Consider the following 15,252-nt stretch of genomic DNA (forward strand, 5'->3'; position numbering starts at 1 on the left):
TTCCCGGTTGCTCCAGCTCTCAAACCCACTCCCCTCACTTTCTGCTCATTGTCTGCCCACCCCCTCTTCCCTGACACTCCTTACTTCTCCCCCCCATACCCCCTTTCGGCCAAGAAGTTAGAACCCCAAGAAAAGAATCATTATATTTGAAATGATGGTCTTGACTGTTCAGTGACTGATCCTAGGATCAGTGGCAGTATAAGGAGGCCAGATACTCTTGGTAGCCCTTATCCCATTTTAGTCAATAAAAAGGTAGACTACGTTCTGAATTGTAAATCAAGTGAACTGACATAAGCTGTCAAGTGATTTCTTTCACCTTTTGCAGTGTGTTAATTTGAAGTTGGTATAAATGTTTTTAATTTTTTAAATAAATTTTTAGATTTAGAGTATCCAATCTTTTTTTTTTCTAATTAAGGGCGATTTAACGTGGTCAGTTCACCTACCCTGCACATCTTTTTGGGTTGTGGGGGTGAGACCCACACAGACAAACTCCACATGGACAGTGACCCAGGGCCGGGTTCGAATCCGGGTCCTCAGCGCGCTGAGGCAGCAGTGCTAACAACTGGGCCGTCGTGCCAGCCCACAATTGTTTTTAATTTGAAGACTTGCCAATTTTTATGTCCTTAGACATGAAACCCCATGCTTGCCTGTACTTTATCAAGAAGTGAAAGGTGGTCTATCCATTAACTGGCCCGAGCACTATAGTTGAAAATAACAACTGAAGCGAACTGATGAATCAAAAGTATTATTGAGGTTCACCTGTGCTGGATGTTGTGCATTGAATGGATGTGGAATTGTGTCTGTCTTTCTCTCGCTGTCTGTCACCCATGATACACCAGCAACAGACTGGGACTTTCATGTGCATCCGAGGCCTTCCAAATGATAGGTCTGTGGGTACCTGAATCTACAAACAGATTGAGTTCAATTTAGAGGTCAATGCTTCCTGCCTTCACTTACTCATACCCAGATATGCTATTTTCCAGTGCTGCGAGGTACGTAAATAAAAGACAACAGTGTAACATCGGCAATAAGTAGTTGTTTTTGTTTTTGTCCCCTCAGCAACCATATGTTTTTTTTTCTAATTACCATGAGGCTTTATTTGAACAAGGTAGAAGGAAACAGAAGCCATGTGGCTGTGTTTGGTTAGACAGGATTGACGAGGAAAGGCTTTATTTTGGAAATAACCTGATTTCATATTCTTCTGCAAGTAACATGCAGAATAGAGCAGTTAATTATGAACACAAAATTATGCATAACTTATTAATGTGATTACCTGATATGCAGAATGTATCTCTGATTCCTATTAACTGAAAATAGTTGGCATTCATAATTTACAAGTTTCTGCTTAGCTTCAAAAGAAAGCTTTGTTTTGAAATTGTAAATTCTTAATTTAAAAGCAGGAATAAAAAGATGAATGAAGTAGGGAAGTCTGGTGAAAACTGTTAAATATGCTTGAATCACGTCACTTCTGCTGCTTACTAACATAATGCTAATTCTACATTTTGTAGGGATAACATGCTTTAATTTGTTGTTAATTTGGCTCATATTTAGCAATGTAGCTTTTAAAAGAATAGTTGATAAAGAACTTCAGCTTCACTAATTTTCTGGTTTTTTGATTAATCAGGGAAAAATCTTTATTCTTTAATATGTTCTAATGCACTCACTTAGACTCCGAGAATGTCATAACACAGAAACAGGTCATTTCAGATCATCAAGTCTCCACTGATTTAATTTACTTTACATAAACCATTTACTCTAATCTAACTGTTCTACTTACGCCCCATAACATTTAATTTTCCTGGCTTTTAAGGAATTTATACCGAATTAGAGAAAACAAAGAAAATCTATGGGGCGGCATAGTGGTTAGCACTGTTGCCTCACAGAGCCGAAGACATTTGTTTAATTATGGCCTTGGGTGACTGTGTGGGGTTTACGCTTTCTCCCCTTTTCTGCGTGGGTTTCCTCTAGGTGCATACAGGTTAGGTGGACTGACCATGATAAAATAGTCTCTTAGTGTCCGGGGACGTATGTACATTAGATGGGGTTTCGGGGGTAGAGCGGGAAAGTGGGCCTCTTTCTTTCGGAGCGTCAGTTCAGACACGATGGGCCAAACGGTCATCTCCTGCACTGTAGTGATTCTATGATTCTACTTAATGAGTGCATTTCTTTCTTCTCAGTTCTCTGTCAAACACTAAAATAGTTAAAGTATTATTTTCATTTGCTTCACTTCCACCACAAAGTCTCTGTTTAAAAATATCATAGAATCATAGAATTTACAGTGCAGAAGGAGACCATTCGGCCCATCGAGTCTTCACCGGCTCTTGGAAAGAGCACCCTATCCAAGCCTACACCTCCCCCTATCCACACAACCCAGTAATCCCTCCCAACACTAAGGGCAATCTTGGACACTAAGGGCAATTTAGCATGGCCACTCCATCTAACCTGCACATCGTTGGACTGTGGGAGAAAACCGGAGCACCCGGAGGAAACCCACGCACACACGGGGAGAACATGCAGACTCCGCACAGACAGTGACCCAAGCCGGGAATTGAACCTGGAACCCTGGAGCTGTGAAACAATTGTGCTAACCACTATGCTACCGTGCTGTTACCATTCCTTCCCATTCATCAGAAAAGCCAGACATCTCAACCAGAAATCAGCCAATTCAGATCTCCTTTTCCGGATGCTCATCGGAACAGGAAAACGCAGCTTAGCCTGTAGACCTTGACCGCCAATCATTCACATTATGGCTGATCAGTACTTCGACTCTATTTACTCTCCATTGATCAAAATGACTTGGATACCCTTACCCATCTGGGTCACTAATGCCCTTTGCCATCCTTAATTGGTCTGGCCTGCTTGTGACTCCAGGCCCACAGCAGTTGGCTCGTAACTGTCCTCTGAAATTCAAACCACTCAGTTCAAGGGCAGTTAGAGATGGGCAGTTAGAGATGAGCAATAAATGCTAGCCCAGCTAGTGACGCCCACATCCCATGAATTCATTTTTTAACACTATCCTCAATGGGCAGACTTCAGGCGCCATATTTTTGAAATGGAGATGAAAAAATTAACCTTCTAACAATCGAATAGAGATTCCATTCAACACATTTGAGACTGAAAAAGATTTCATTTAGAAAAACCATTCAAAATAATTAAATCCCCTCAAGTTGTTAATCTGTTGTAAAAACATTTATTTCACTAATCACATCAAAGACAGATAATCCTTTAGTAACCTCTTAAGAGGCCAATGACCTCAGTTATCAAACAAATCACTGCAGTTCACAGACAGTGAAGCTTATTAAAACTGCAGAAACAGATGACATGTTCTTTTTCTAAACTGCACCAGGTGGCCTATCAATCAGTGCCTTTAAAATAACCTGTTTCTTTTCCTATGTTTATTTAAAATGAAGGCCATTTGAGTTGGGGTCAGTTTAGATTTGTGCTACACCCCACCCAGTACATTTGCTGTGTAGAAATGGTCTAGTGCGCCTGGGTGTCCTGGCCTTCAACTTACTACGGGTGGCACGTTAGCACAGTGGGCATTGTTGCTTCAAAGTGCCAGCGACCCAGGTTCGATTCCCAGCTTGGGTCACTGTTTGTGCAGAATCTGCATGTACTCCCCGTGTCTGCGTGGGTTTCCTCCCACAAGTCCTGAAAGACGTGCTTATTAGGTGAATTGGACATTCGGAATTCTCCCTCCATGTACCCGAACAGGCGACGGAGTGTGGTGACTAGGGGCTTTTCGCAGTAACTTCATTGTAGTGTTAATGTAAGTCTACTGCAACACTAATAAAGATTGTTATCATCAATTACCTGGATGTGAGTGCTGATGGGGTGGAAGTCTGCTTCTCCACCCAGTGCCTCATTGTGGCTGGGAGACCTGATGGTGCTTCTATGCACCAGAAAGTGAAGTACATCATGAGGGGAGCAACTGAATGGTTTACCGAAGGTGGCCCCCGTTTATTGTGAATTTCAAAGAGCTGGTCGCCGTTACTTGCTAAAGGAGCAAGTGCAGATATAAGGGGAAGGGTTATGTGTTTCTTTTTGGAGGGGTGGGGCTGGGGGGAGGTAGTAGGTGCGATTGGGGAGGGGTGTATGTTGATGGGTTGTGTTTTATGTATAAAATGAAAAAGTTGAATACAAAAATATATGTTTAAAGTTTGAAAATGTATTGAGGTTCTTAATAAATTGTACCAAAATAGAGTTGGGCAGCAGAATAGAAATTGTGGAGTTTTGCAAGCAATGGAATGGAAATCAGATATGATCCAAAATAAGCATGTGATCTGCATTGCCAGATTAGTGCCCAAATAGTAATGATGATAAAAAAAATTGTCCCATTGTCTCCAACCCATTCAGACTCAGGCAAGCGCCAGTTTCAATCTCCATTTAGTACTCGGTTAACTGACTTCATCTGGAGCAGGTATTGGACCACAAATAATCATGCTACCAAAGGACTGGTGTATAGTAAACCAACCTTTGATCCTACTCCAAACTATTATCCAACAGTCCCAACTGGAGTTGTAACAGTGTGGCATTGTGTGAGAACAGAATAAAATATCCTGCAGGCACATTGTCTGGGATCGTGCATCACATATAAATAATTGCCACTTGGGTGTGGCATCCGTGGGGGTTGGGGGGGCGGGATCGTTGACTGTAGAATTACATCCCCGCAAGGGCGTTATTGTCTTCAAACGAGGAGAAAATAGAACGGTAGCACAGTGATTAGCGCAGTTGCTTCACAGCTGCAGGGTCCCATGTTCGATTCCCCGCTGGGTCCCTGGCTGTGTGGAGTCTGCATATTCTCCCCATGTCTGTGTGGGTTTCCTCCAGGTGCTCCGGTTTCCTCCCACAGTACAAAGATGTGCAGGTTAGGGGGATTGGCCATGCTAAATTGCCCTTAGTGTCCAAAAAGATTGGGTGGGGTTACTGGATTACGGGGATTGGGTGGAGGTGTGGGCTTAGGTAGGGTGCTCTTTCCAAGGGCCGGTGCAGACTCGATGGGCTGAATGGCTGCCATCCACTGCCACTGTAAACTCTATGATTCCGTGAAAGTAAAATAAGGGTAGTTATTATTAGTGCTTGTTTAAAAAAAGTTTTATTTATACTGTATATAGGTATGATTGAAATTTGTTGATCAAAATGACAGTATCAGCTCACAAAGAAATCTTGAGTTCGATGTATATTGATTACATTTTCCTTGACTGGAACAGTGACTTCTAGCTTCAGTGCACCACCCCATGAAACCATGCTTTTTTTCCTCACATTCCTGATTGTGCCTTTGAGACTAGAGCTGCATTCCGAGAACCCTATTGATCAAAGCCTCATATTCCATTCCTTAATTTAGAGGGTAATATTTTTTAAAACTTGCAGTCAGTCTTTCATTACTAATTTATAGATGTGGATTATGTTTTTAGATTCACATCATAGATTTTGATGATGAAAATAACATTATTAACAAGAACGTCCTTCTGCATCAAGTAGGAGAAATATGGCACATGAGTACCAGCCCTGCAGATAAAGGTGTGCTGGCAACTTGCTACAATAAAAGTAAGTGTAATGGATCGATTTGTCCATTGACCTATTGGATAAAATAAGCTGGATTTTAAAACAGCAAAATTTATTTTGCATATTTACATTTCATAAACATGGATTTTCAATACATTGAAAAACCTGAAGAAACTCTATGCAGTGTTTTCCTTTTTGGATGATGCAAGTTGTTTATGTCCAATCTGAAGTATTTTTCTCTCTGTTTCCTTTATTTTACAAATGTAGTTCATCGAGCGTTTAGATTTTTATGCATCTATAAGTACAATTGAGTAACATTTCTGATATCTTATTATCTCAACGAATATGCAGAAAACTATTGTTGATTTAAAAGCACTTCATATTGAATTTTAAGTGATTTTGGTATCGAGGAGAAAATACATGTAAAATTAATGCAGTAAATGAGTTGCCTTGTTCAGGGTGTAACATGCAACAAGTGGAAACACTGCTTACAACCTTGATGTGTTTAAGCTGTGATTGCAGTGTTGGGACGCAAGAGTTGCACAAGTGAAACTATAGAGTGGCCAAATGTTGACATTTGAGTGATAGCCAATTTCCAGAAATTAGTTGTGTGTGGCAACTGTAGGCAACTCGTCTCTTTTAAACCTTTTCTCAAAACAAAATAGGAACCAAGAAACTGCAAACCTTCCCAGTGCACCCCCAACATGACTCCGCTAGTAAGTGTGCCGGTGTTCCCAGGAAGTCGGCAACCCCTTTTATACTTTTACCATTCTATTTTTTCTCTTTAAATGTTTTTGATTGGATTTTTGAACAAAGTATATTTACCGTTATGTACACAGAATAAGATATATATATATAAATAGAAGAGAAGGGCACTCACAAACATACCAAAAAAAAGTAATAATAAAAAAATAAATAAAGTAACTGTAAGGTATTATGCACCAGCTCAACAATAGCAACTGTGTACAATTGGCAACATTATTTACAACACGTAAGTAGGCAACTGTGTGGGGGGAGGGAGGGGGGAGACTGGGGAGCTAGATATACATTTGGGTGCTGGAGAAACAATTACAGAGGTCAATACTCGAATGGGTCTGGTGTTGGTGTTGTCACTTGCTTCTCCCGGACGGATTTCGCTGCCATTGTCGTCTCGCGCGCACCTCCGCTTCAGCCGTTCCTCCCGTCTTTCGCCCGTATTCTCCTTGTTCTCTGTTCCTTTAGATGCCAAGTTTGTGATTGTTTCCCGTGCTCTCCTTCCGGCTATCATTTCCCTGCCTCCCTGGTTCTCGTCGATTGTTCCCTGTCTCTTCCCTCTTTTCCCCCCCTCCCCTCCCCCCGCTTCTGCCCCCTCCCCACCTCCTGTGGCTCACTTTTCTTTCCTCTTAGGTTTAGCTGTTCCCCCTCCCCCTCTCCCGGTCTATCTCTCCCTCTCATGCTTAGGCTACTTTCCCCTGACTCTTGGCGACCTGGCTATTCTTCTGATTGTTCATCGGCCACAAACAGGTCACGGAACAATTGGGTGAATTGCTCCCATGTTTTGTGAAAGCCGTTGTCTGACCTCAGAATGGCGAATTTGATTTTCTCCAGATTCCGAGAGGTCGGACAGCCAGTCTGCACCTTTGGGTGGCGCTGCTGATCTCCAGCCGAACAGGATTCTACGGTGGGCAATCAGGGAGGCAAAGACAAGGGTGTCCGCCCTCCTCCCCAGGAATAGATCTGGCTGGTCTGATAACCCAAAGACTGCCACTTTTGGGCATGGCTCCACCCTCATCCCCACCACTTTGGGCATTGCCTCGAAGAAGGCTGTCCAGTACCCCGCAAGTCTGGGGCAAGACCAGAACATGTGGGCGTGGTTCGCCGGGCCTCCTTGTCACCGTTCACATCTATCCTCCACCTCCAGAAAGAACCTACTCATTCAGGTTCTTGTTAAGTGGGCTCTATGTACCACATTTAGTTGCGTCAGGCTGCGCCTTGCGCACGTGGAAGTGGAATTGACCCGATACAGTGCTTCACTCCAGAGTCCCCACACTAATTCAATCCCCAGGTGGTCCTCCCATTTCTTTCTTGTTGCGAACAGTACGGTGTCGGCCCTTTCTACCAGTTGGTCATGCATGTCGCTACAGTTTCCTTTATCTAGTATTCTTGCGTCCAGTAACTCTTCTCATAATGTCTGTCATGGAGGTTGTGCGTCTGTCCTTGTCTCCTTTAGTAGGAAGTTTTTGAATTGCAGGTACCTTAGCTCGTTCCCCCGGCTAGCTGGAATTTCGCTGTCAGTTCGTCCAGTGTTGTCGAACCTGCCGTCCGTGTATAGGTCCCTGACTGTCAGTGTCCCTCCGTCCTGCCCCCGCCTTTTGAAGGTGGTGTCAGTTAGCGCTGGTGTGAACCTATGGTTGTTGCAGATGGGAGCTTTGTCTGACATTTTGGTCAGGCCAAATTGCTGCCGTAGTTGGTTCCAGGACTGGAGGGTGGCTATCACCACCGGTCTGCTGGCATGTTTTTTGGGTGGGGATGGGAGTGCTGCCGTGGCAAGGGCCCAGAGGGAGGTCCCCATGCAAGAGGCCTCTTCCACGCACACCCACTCGGCTTCTGGCTCCTTGATCCATCCCCTTATTCGCTTGGCCGTCGCCGCCCAGTGGTAGAATTGTTGATTTGGGAGGGCTCCTCCCCCCCCCCCCGGATTTTGTTTTTTGTCGGACCTTCTTTGAAAAAGGCCTTTGGGATGTAGATCGGAATGGTCTAAGTAGGAAGAGGTACCTGGCAGTACGCTCATTTTGATAGTCTGGACTCTCCCCGCGAGGGAGAGTGGGAGTGAGTTCCATCTTTGCAGGTCCTTTTTTACTTCCTCCGTCAGACTGGTGAGGCTCCATTTGTAGATCCCTTTCCAGTCATGGGCCATTTGGATCCCCAGGTAGCGGAATTTGTTTCGGGCTTGTTTAAACGGCAGCATCTTTAGTGCTGTCCCCCCTACTTGTGGGTGTACTGGGAAGATCTCGCTTTTGCTCATGTTGAGTTTGTAGTCCGAGAAGGCGCCAAACCCTTTCAGGAGCGCGATGATTCCATCCATGCTGCTTTGTGGGTCTGAGATGTAGAGGAGCAGGTCATCTGCATAGAGTGAGACTCTGTGCTCTCTGCCTCCCCTTCGGATCCCCCTCCAACTTTTTGCTGCTCTGAGCGCAATTGCTAGTGGTTCAATCGCTAGAGCGAACAGCAGCGGGGACAGTGAGCATCCTTGTTTGGTGCTCCTGTGCAGCTGGAAGTATCGGGAGTTGGTGTTGTTGGTCCGTACGCTCACCATGGCAGTGTTGTATATGAGTTTTACCCAGGAGGTGAACCCTGTTCCAAGCCCGAATCGCTCCAGTACCTCTGAGGTATTTCCATTCGACTCTGTCGAAGTCCTTTTCTGTGTCTCGGGAGATGATCACCTCTGGTACTCTCTCCCCGGAGGGGATCATTATCACATTCAGCAGGCGCCTGATGTTCGAGGTAAGCTGTCTACCTTTGACAAAGCCCATCTGGTCCTCTGCGACCACCTCTGGTGCGCAGTCCTTTGGCTATTGGCTAGGATTTTGGTATCTGCGTTCAGCAGTAAGATGGGTCTGTATGACCCACATTCCGTTGGAGCTTTAGCTTTAGCTTTCTTAGATATCAGTGAGATTGAGGCCTGTGCTAGCATGGGTGGCAGTGTGCCCCCTCGCGAGCGAGTCTATTAACATGACCCGCAGGTGCGGGGCCAGTGCTGTCGCAAATTTTTTGTAGAAGTCCGCCGCGAACCCGTCTGGTTCCGGTGCCTTCCCCGCCTGCATGGAGCTAATGCTGTCCATTATCCCTCCCAGTGCTAGTGGTGCTTCCAGACCCGGTTTCTGCCGTCCCCCACGACTGGAATGTCCATCCATCAAGGAACCGTTTCGTCCCGGACTCTCCCATTGGGGGCTCTCAGGTGTACAGCCCTTGGTAGAAGGCCTTGAAGGTTTTGTTAATCTTTTCTGGTTCTGTTTCTAATGTGCCGCTGGTATCCCTGATTTGTGCAATTTCTCTGGTGGCTGCCTGCTTTCTCAGCTGGCGTGCCAACAGGCAGATGGCTTTGTCTCCGTGTGCGTATAGGGTCCCACGTGCCTGGCGGAGTTGGAGCCTGGTGGAGAGCAGATCAAAGTTCCTTTGTATCTCTTTCCTCTCCGCCAGGAGCTCTACTGTCGGGCCTCGGAGTGAGATATAAAGATAGAGATGGAGAAATACAGCACAGAACAGGCCCTTCGGCCCATGATGTTGTGCCGAACTTTTGTCCTGGGTTAATCATAGAATTTTGGACACTAAGGGCAATTTATCATGGCCAATACACCCAACCTGCACATCTTTGGACTGTGGGAGGAAACCGGAGTACCCGGAGGAAACCCACCCACACACTGGGAGGATGTGCAGACTCCACACAGACAGTGACCCAAGTCGAAATCGAACTTGGGACCCTGGAGCTGTGAAGCAATTGTGCTATCCACAATGCTACCATGCTGCCCTTAAGTATTTACGGTCTACCTCCAACATGGAGTCGACCAGCTGCTGCCGAGTGCCCTTTCCTCCCTATCTCTTGGCACTTTGAAAGCGATGATTTCCCCTCTTACTACGGCCTTTAGCGCTTCCCAGAACGTGGAGGGCGAGACCTCCCCATTCTGGCTGTTCTCCGTGTACTCTGCTATGGCCCCCGATATCTTTTCGTTAAAGGCCTTGTCAGCTAGTAGGGCAATGTCCAACCTCCATGTGGGGCGTTGGGCCCTGCCCGTCTCCAACCTCACGTCCATGTAGCGTGGAGCGTGGTCATCATGGTCTTCTTGATGAAACTCGTGTCATCCCAGTTGGGCGCGTACACGTTAACTAGTACTATCGGTGCCCCTCCAGGGCCCCGCTGACCATGACGTACCGTCCCCCTGGGTCCGTAACCGTCTTTGTCGCTCGAAACATCGTCCTCTTGCTGATCAGTATTGCCATGCCCCTGGCCCTCGTCCCACGGCAGGAATGGTAGGTTTGTCCCACCCAGCCCTTTCTTATCCGCAGTCGGTCATGCTCTCTCAGGTGTGTCTCTTGGAGGAAGGAAGACTATGTCGGCCTTCATATTTCTTAGCTGGGTGAGGACTCTGGATCTTTTCTCTGGGCCGCTGAGTCCCCTTACGATGCAGGTTATTATCCTGGTGGGGGGCTTCTGTCCCCTCGCTCCTGTGGGATTAACCATCCTTACCTGGTGGACGCGCCCCTGCCCTCTGGGGTTTCCCTTTGATAGTGGGCCGTCCAGGATGGCCGCTGTCACTACTCTCTCCATGCGGTTGGGTACCTGCGCTCCAGGGTTTCCCTTTGTCCAGGGGGCACCCGCCATGGCCGCCCACTGTGCGTCCACCACACGGGTAGTCCTCTACACTCTGTCGTCTCCCTTCGCCCAGAGACCGTACTGGGTGGATGCCTGCAGCAATTCCTTATGCTGAGCCCTTGATTGTGGCACTTTGTAGCCCAATTGCTATTCCTTTTCTAGCCTTGTTTGTCCCTCCTTCCCTGCTGTGTCTTTGACCATTTTTATGATTTCTGTAGGCAAGATTGTAAATTTGATGGCGCTTAGTGCCAAGTTTAATGCCACTGATGCCAAGTTCTGTGCTGGGGTCCTGTGCTAGCAATCAATTTGATCACAGTAAGAAATCTTACAACACCAGGTTAAAGTCCTACGGGCGCAATTCTCCGCTCCCGGGAAAAATCGTGACGGCCGTTGTGAACTCGGCCGAGTTTCACGATGGCCTCGGAGGCCGCTCCTCTCACCGTATTCACCCCCACCCGGGGGGCTAGGAGCGGCGCTCCGTAACTCTTGGCTGCCGGGCGGCGCGCCGAGAGTGACTCGACGGCGGCACCTGTGTGACATCAGCCGCGCATGCGCAGGTTGGCCTGCTCCAACCCGCGCATGCGCGGTGGCCGTCTTCCCCTCTGCTGCCCCGCAAGACATGGCGGCTTGATCTTGTGGTGCGGCGGAGGGGAAAGAGTGCGTCCCTTTGAGACACCGGCCCGACGATCGGTGGGCACCAATAGCGGGCCAGTCCCCTCCCGTGCATGGCCGTGGTGCTCACTCCCCTTTTCCCTCCCACAAGCTTCAAACGTGCCTTTGGCGCCCATGTTCATGGTGGCAGCGACCAGGTGTGGTTGATGCCGTCGTGAAACGGTCGTGAACGGCACATCCGGGTCGGAGAATCGCCGGTCGCCGTGTAAAACGGCGAGCGGGGAGTGGGAGAATCGCGGGGGGTGCCAGGGCGGCGTGAAATGAGTCGCCCGGCCCTCCTGCGATTCTCCCACCCGGCGTGGGGAGCGGAGAATCGTGCCCTACATGTTTGTTTCAAACACTTAAAGTCCACCATGTTTGTTTCAAACACTTAGTTTATAATTTCACTTGGGATCTTTGCAGCCAACAATAACAGTATTTTGTTCCTTCAGTCTGAACTGCTATTTGTTCTAGGGCTCAGAAGTGAAACAATCATGTGCTAATCTACTTTGTGACCAAGATATCTTCCTTTTCTTAAAAACTTCTGAACTTTCATGGTAATTAAGTTTAGTTCTTCTCCAGTTGTCTGGTGCATATTTGAAATTCATTACAACCAAAACTACAGCGTTTGGGGCAAATCGGATCAAAAGATATGGGGGAGGGGCGGGATCAGGCTATTGAGTTGGATGATCAGGCTTGAAGGGCTGAATGGCTTCCTCCTGTTTCTATGTAGCCACGTACTTACAGGCTGTCATTCCATGTTGGATTGTATTGGTGCACCAGTAAGCTACATTGTTTTGAAACATCTTTAGTTGATTGTAGAACAATCAGTGTGACATCATTTTGATGCATCATCATCAGTTTGCTTTATTAACTTTATTAGCTAATGGGAGCTTTTCATGTTTCTGCATTATTGAGTTATATAATTGGAGAAAGTTCCAGAGGGTGGAGGAGGCCATGAGGAGATTTAAATATGCAGATGAAAATTTTATTTTAGCGGTCCTTGAGGCAGTAGAGGACATAAATAATGGATGAGTGAGATTTGATGCAGGATAGAATACCAGTATTAAATTTAGAATGAGCTAGAATGGAGAATGTGAAGCGTCCATAATAGCCTTGGAATAATCAGGTCATTGAGAGTTTTAGCATCAGGTTGGCTGAAGCAAGGCGGAAGCGGGCAATTTTACTTGGGGTGGAAATATAGTGTTCTTGTGATTCAGAGAATATGGTGTTTGAAGTTCATTTAGGGTTAAATGGGACCGATGTTGGAAATAATCTGGTTCATCCTGAAACAAGTGTTTGTGGAGTGAAATAGAGTCACTGGCGCAACCTTGTGTTGGGGACCAGAAATTGACTTTTTACTTTCTAATGTTTAACTGGAGAAAAAGGCCGCTTGCACAAGACTGGATAAGCAGTTAGCAACACAGAGACCTAGGAGAGATAGTTTGGAATAGGATGGCAATTTGCCAAAATAAGGTCAAAGCGTCTCACTTGCTAGAAGCAGTTAATTATTGTGTTGGACAATTGAGAAACTAATGGGAGGCTAAAGTATTTACATCCATTTTTTGTCAGGTACTTCTTGCCTTCCCCTGAGACCTCCCCCTTCATAGATGCCATCTCCAGCCAATTTTATTCACGTGATATTAAGTAACAGCTGAGTACGCCACATAAACAGCAAAGACTGTGGGCCCTGACAAAATTCTGGCAATAGTATTGAAGTATGGGCCGCACGGCAGCACAGTGGTTCGCACTGCTGTGCTTCACAGCACCAGGGACCCGGGATCGATTCCCAGCTTGAGTCACTGCCGTTGCGGAGTCTGCACCTTCTCCTCGTGTCTGCATAGGTTTCCTCTAGGTGCTCCAATTTCCTCGCACAAGTCCTGAAAGACATGCTTTTTAGGTGAATTGGACATTCTGAATTCTCCCTCTGTGTACCTGAACAGGTGCCGTACTGTGGCGACCAGGGGATTTTCACAGTAACTTCATTGTAGTGTTAACGTAAGCCTACATGTGACACTAATCAGGATTATTAGTTAAGTCCTCTGCTCCAGAGCTAGCTCACTCCTAGCTAAGTTGCTGCAGCAGTAGCATTTACAAAGAACAAAGAACAATACAGCACAGGAACAGGCCCTTCGGCTCTCCAAGCCTGTACGTCATGATACCAAGTTTTGCCAAAACCTCAGCACTTGCTTGTGCCGTATCCCTCTATACCCATCCTGTCCATGTATTTTGTCAAGATGCCTTTTTAATGCCATTAATGTATCTGATTCCACAACCTCCCCTCGCAACGCATTTCAGGCACTTGCCACCCTCTGCATAAAAATCTTGCCTCGCACATCTCCTCCAAACTTTGCACATGGACCTTAAACCTATGCCCCCTGGTGACTGACCCCTCCACCCTGGGAAAGAGTGCCTGCCCATCTACTCTATCCATGCCCCCATAATCTTGTAGACCTCGATCTGGTCACCCCTCAACCTCCGTCTTTCTAATGAAAACAGTCTGAGTCTATTCAGCCTCTCCACATAGCTAACACCCTCCAGACCAGGCAACATCCTGGTAAACCTCCTCTGCACCCTCTCCAAAGCCTCCACATCCTCTGGTAGTGTGGCGACCAGAATTGAGTGCAATATTCCAAGTGCGGCCTTACCAAGGATCGATACAACTGTAGCAGACTTGCCAGTTTTTATACTCAATGCCCCGTCCAATGAAGGCAAGCATTCCATATACTTTCTTGACTACCTTGTCCACTTGTGTTGCCACCTTCAAAGATCTGTGGAGCATCACGCCCAGAACTCTCTGACTTTCTATATTCCTAAGAGTTTTACCATTTACGGTATATTTCCCCTCTATGTTAGACCTACCAAAATGCAGTACCTCACATTTGTCTAGAATAAATTCCGTTTGCCATTTCCCTGCCCAAGTCTCCAAGCTATCTATGTCCTGCTGTATCTTCTGACAATCCTCAACATTATCTGCCACTCCACCAACCTACAGTCTCCCCCGGGTGGCTCTGACCTGTACAACCTCTCATAAAACTCCTCAAAAACTTGTTAATCAGCTCCGGGGTCACCACCAACTTCCCTGCCCTATCCCTCACCTGGAGAATTTCCCTTGCCGCTGCTTCCCTCCGGAGCTGACCTGCGAACATACGCCCCACCTTATCTTCATGTTCATAAACTGCACCCCTTGCTCATCTCAGTTGGTGCATCGCCTTTCTGGTGGACAGACAGTTGAAGCTCGCCTGTAGTTCCTTCCTCTTTTCCAGCTTTGCTGGGTACCCATCTTCTGCATAACTCCTATCTACCTCCAGCATCTCATCTATTACCCTCTGCCGTTCCAACCTCTCCTCTTTGTCCACCCTGGCCTTAAACGAAATTACCTCATCCCTCACCATCGCCTTTAGAGCCTCCCAGGAAACTGCCTTCAACACCTCACCCGTACAGTTGAAACCTACATATTCCTTAATTACCTTTTCAATTTTATCACAGAACAATTGGTTCCCGAAAAGCCCCACATCCAGTTTCCACCCCGGCTTCTGCGCTACCCCCTTCTCCAGTTCCATATCCACCCAATACGGAGCATGATCTGACACTGCAATTGCCGAGTATTCCGACCCCTTAACTGCAGCCAACAAAGCCTTCCCCACCACGAAAAAGTCGATCCGCGAGTATACCTTATGGCCTGCTGAGAAAAACGAGTACTCCCGTTCCCTCGGGTGCAGAAACCTCCAAGGGTCCACCCCTCC

The 15,252-nt window shown here is 46.8% G+C and overlaps 1 protein-coding gene across 3 annotated transcripts in view; it reads left to right on the forward strand.

Moving 5' to 3' along the window:
- The window catches only part of eipr1 (EARP complex and GARP complex interacting protein 1), a 112,314-nt gene that overhangs the window by 11,864 nt on the left and 85,198 nt on the right, over window positions 1-15,252 (forward strand). For 2 of the 3 annotated variants that reach the window (XM_038800331.1, XM_038800335.1), the window contains one exon: window positions 5,415-5,547. The exons of the other annotated variant lie outside the window; for it this stretch is intronic. In XM_038800331.1, coding sequence (XP_038656259.1) covers window positions 5,415-5,547 — 133 coding nt within the window. Of the gene's footprint in view, window positions 1-5,414; window positions 5,548-15,252 lie in introns of those variants that run through there. 3 annotated transcript variants of the gene reach the window in all.

This window comes from Scyliorhinus canicula, chromosome 6 (genome assembly GCF_902713615.1).
Source record: "Scyliorhinus canicula chromosome 6, sScyCan1.1, whole genome shotgun sequence".
NCBI lineage: Eukaryota > Metazoa > Chordata > Chondrichthyes > Carcharhiniformes > Scyliorhinidae > Scyliorhinus > Scyliorhinus canicula.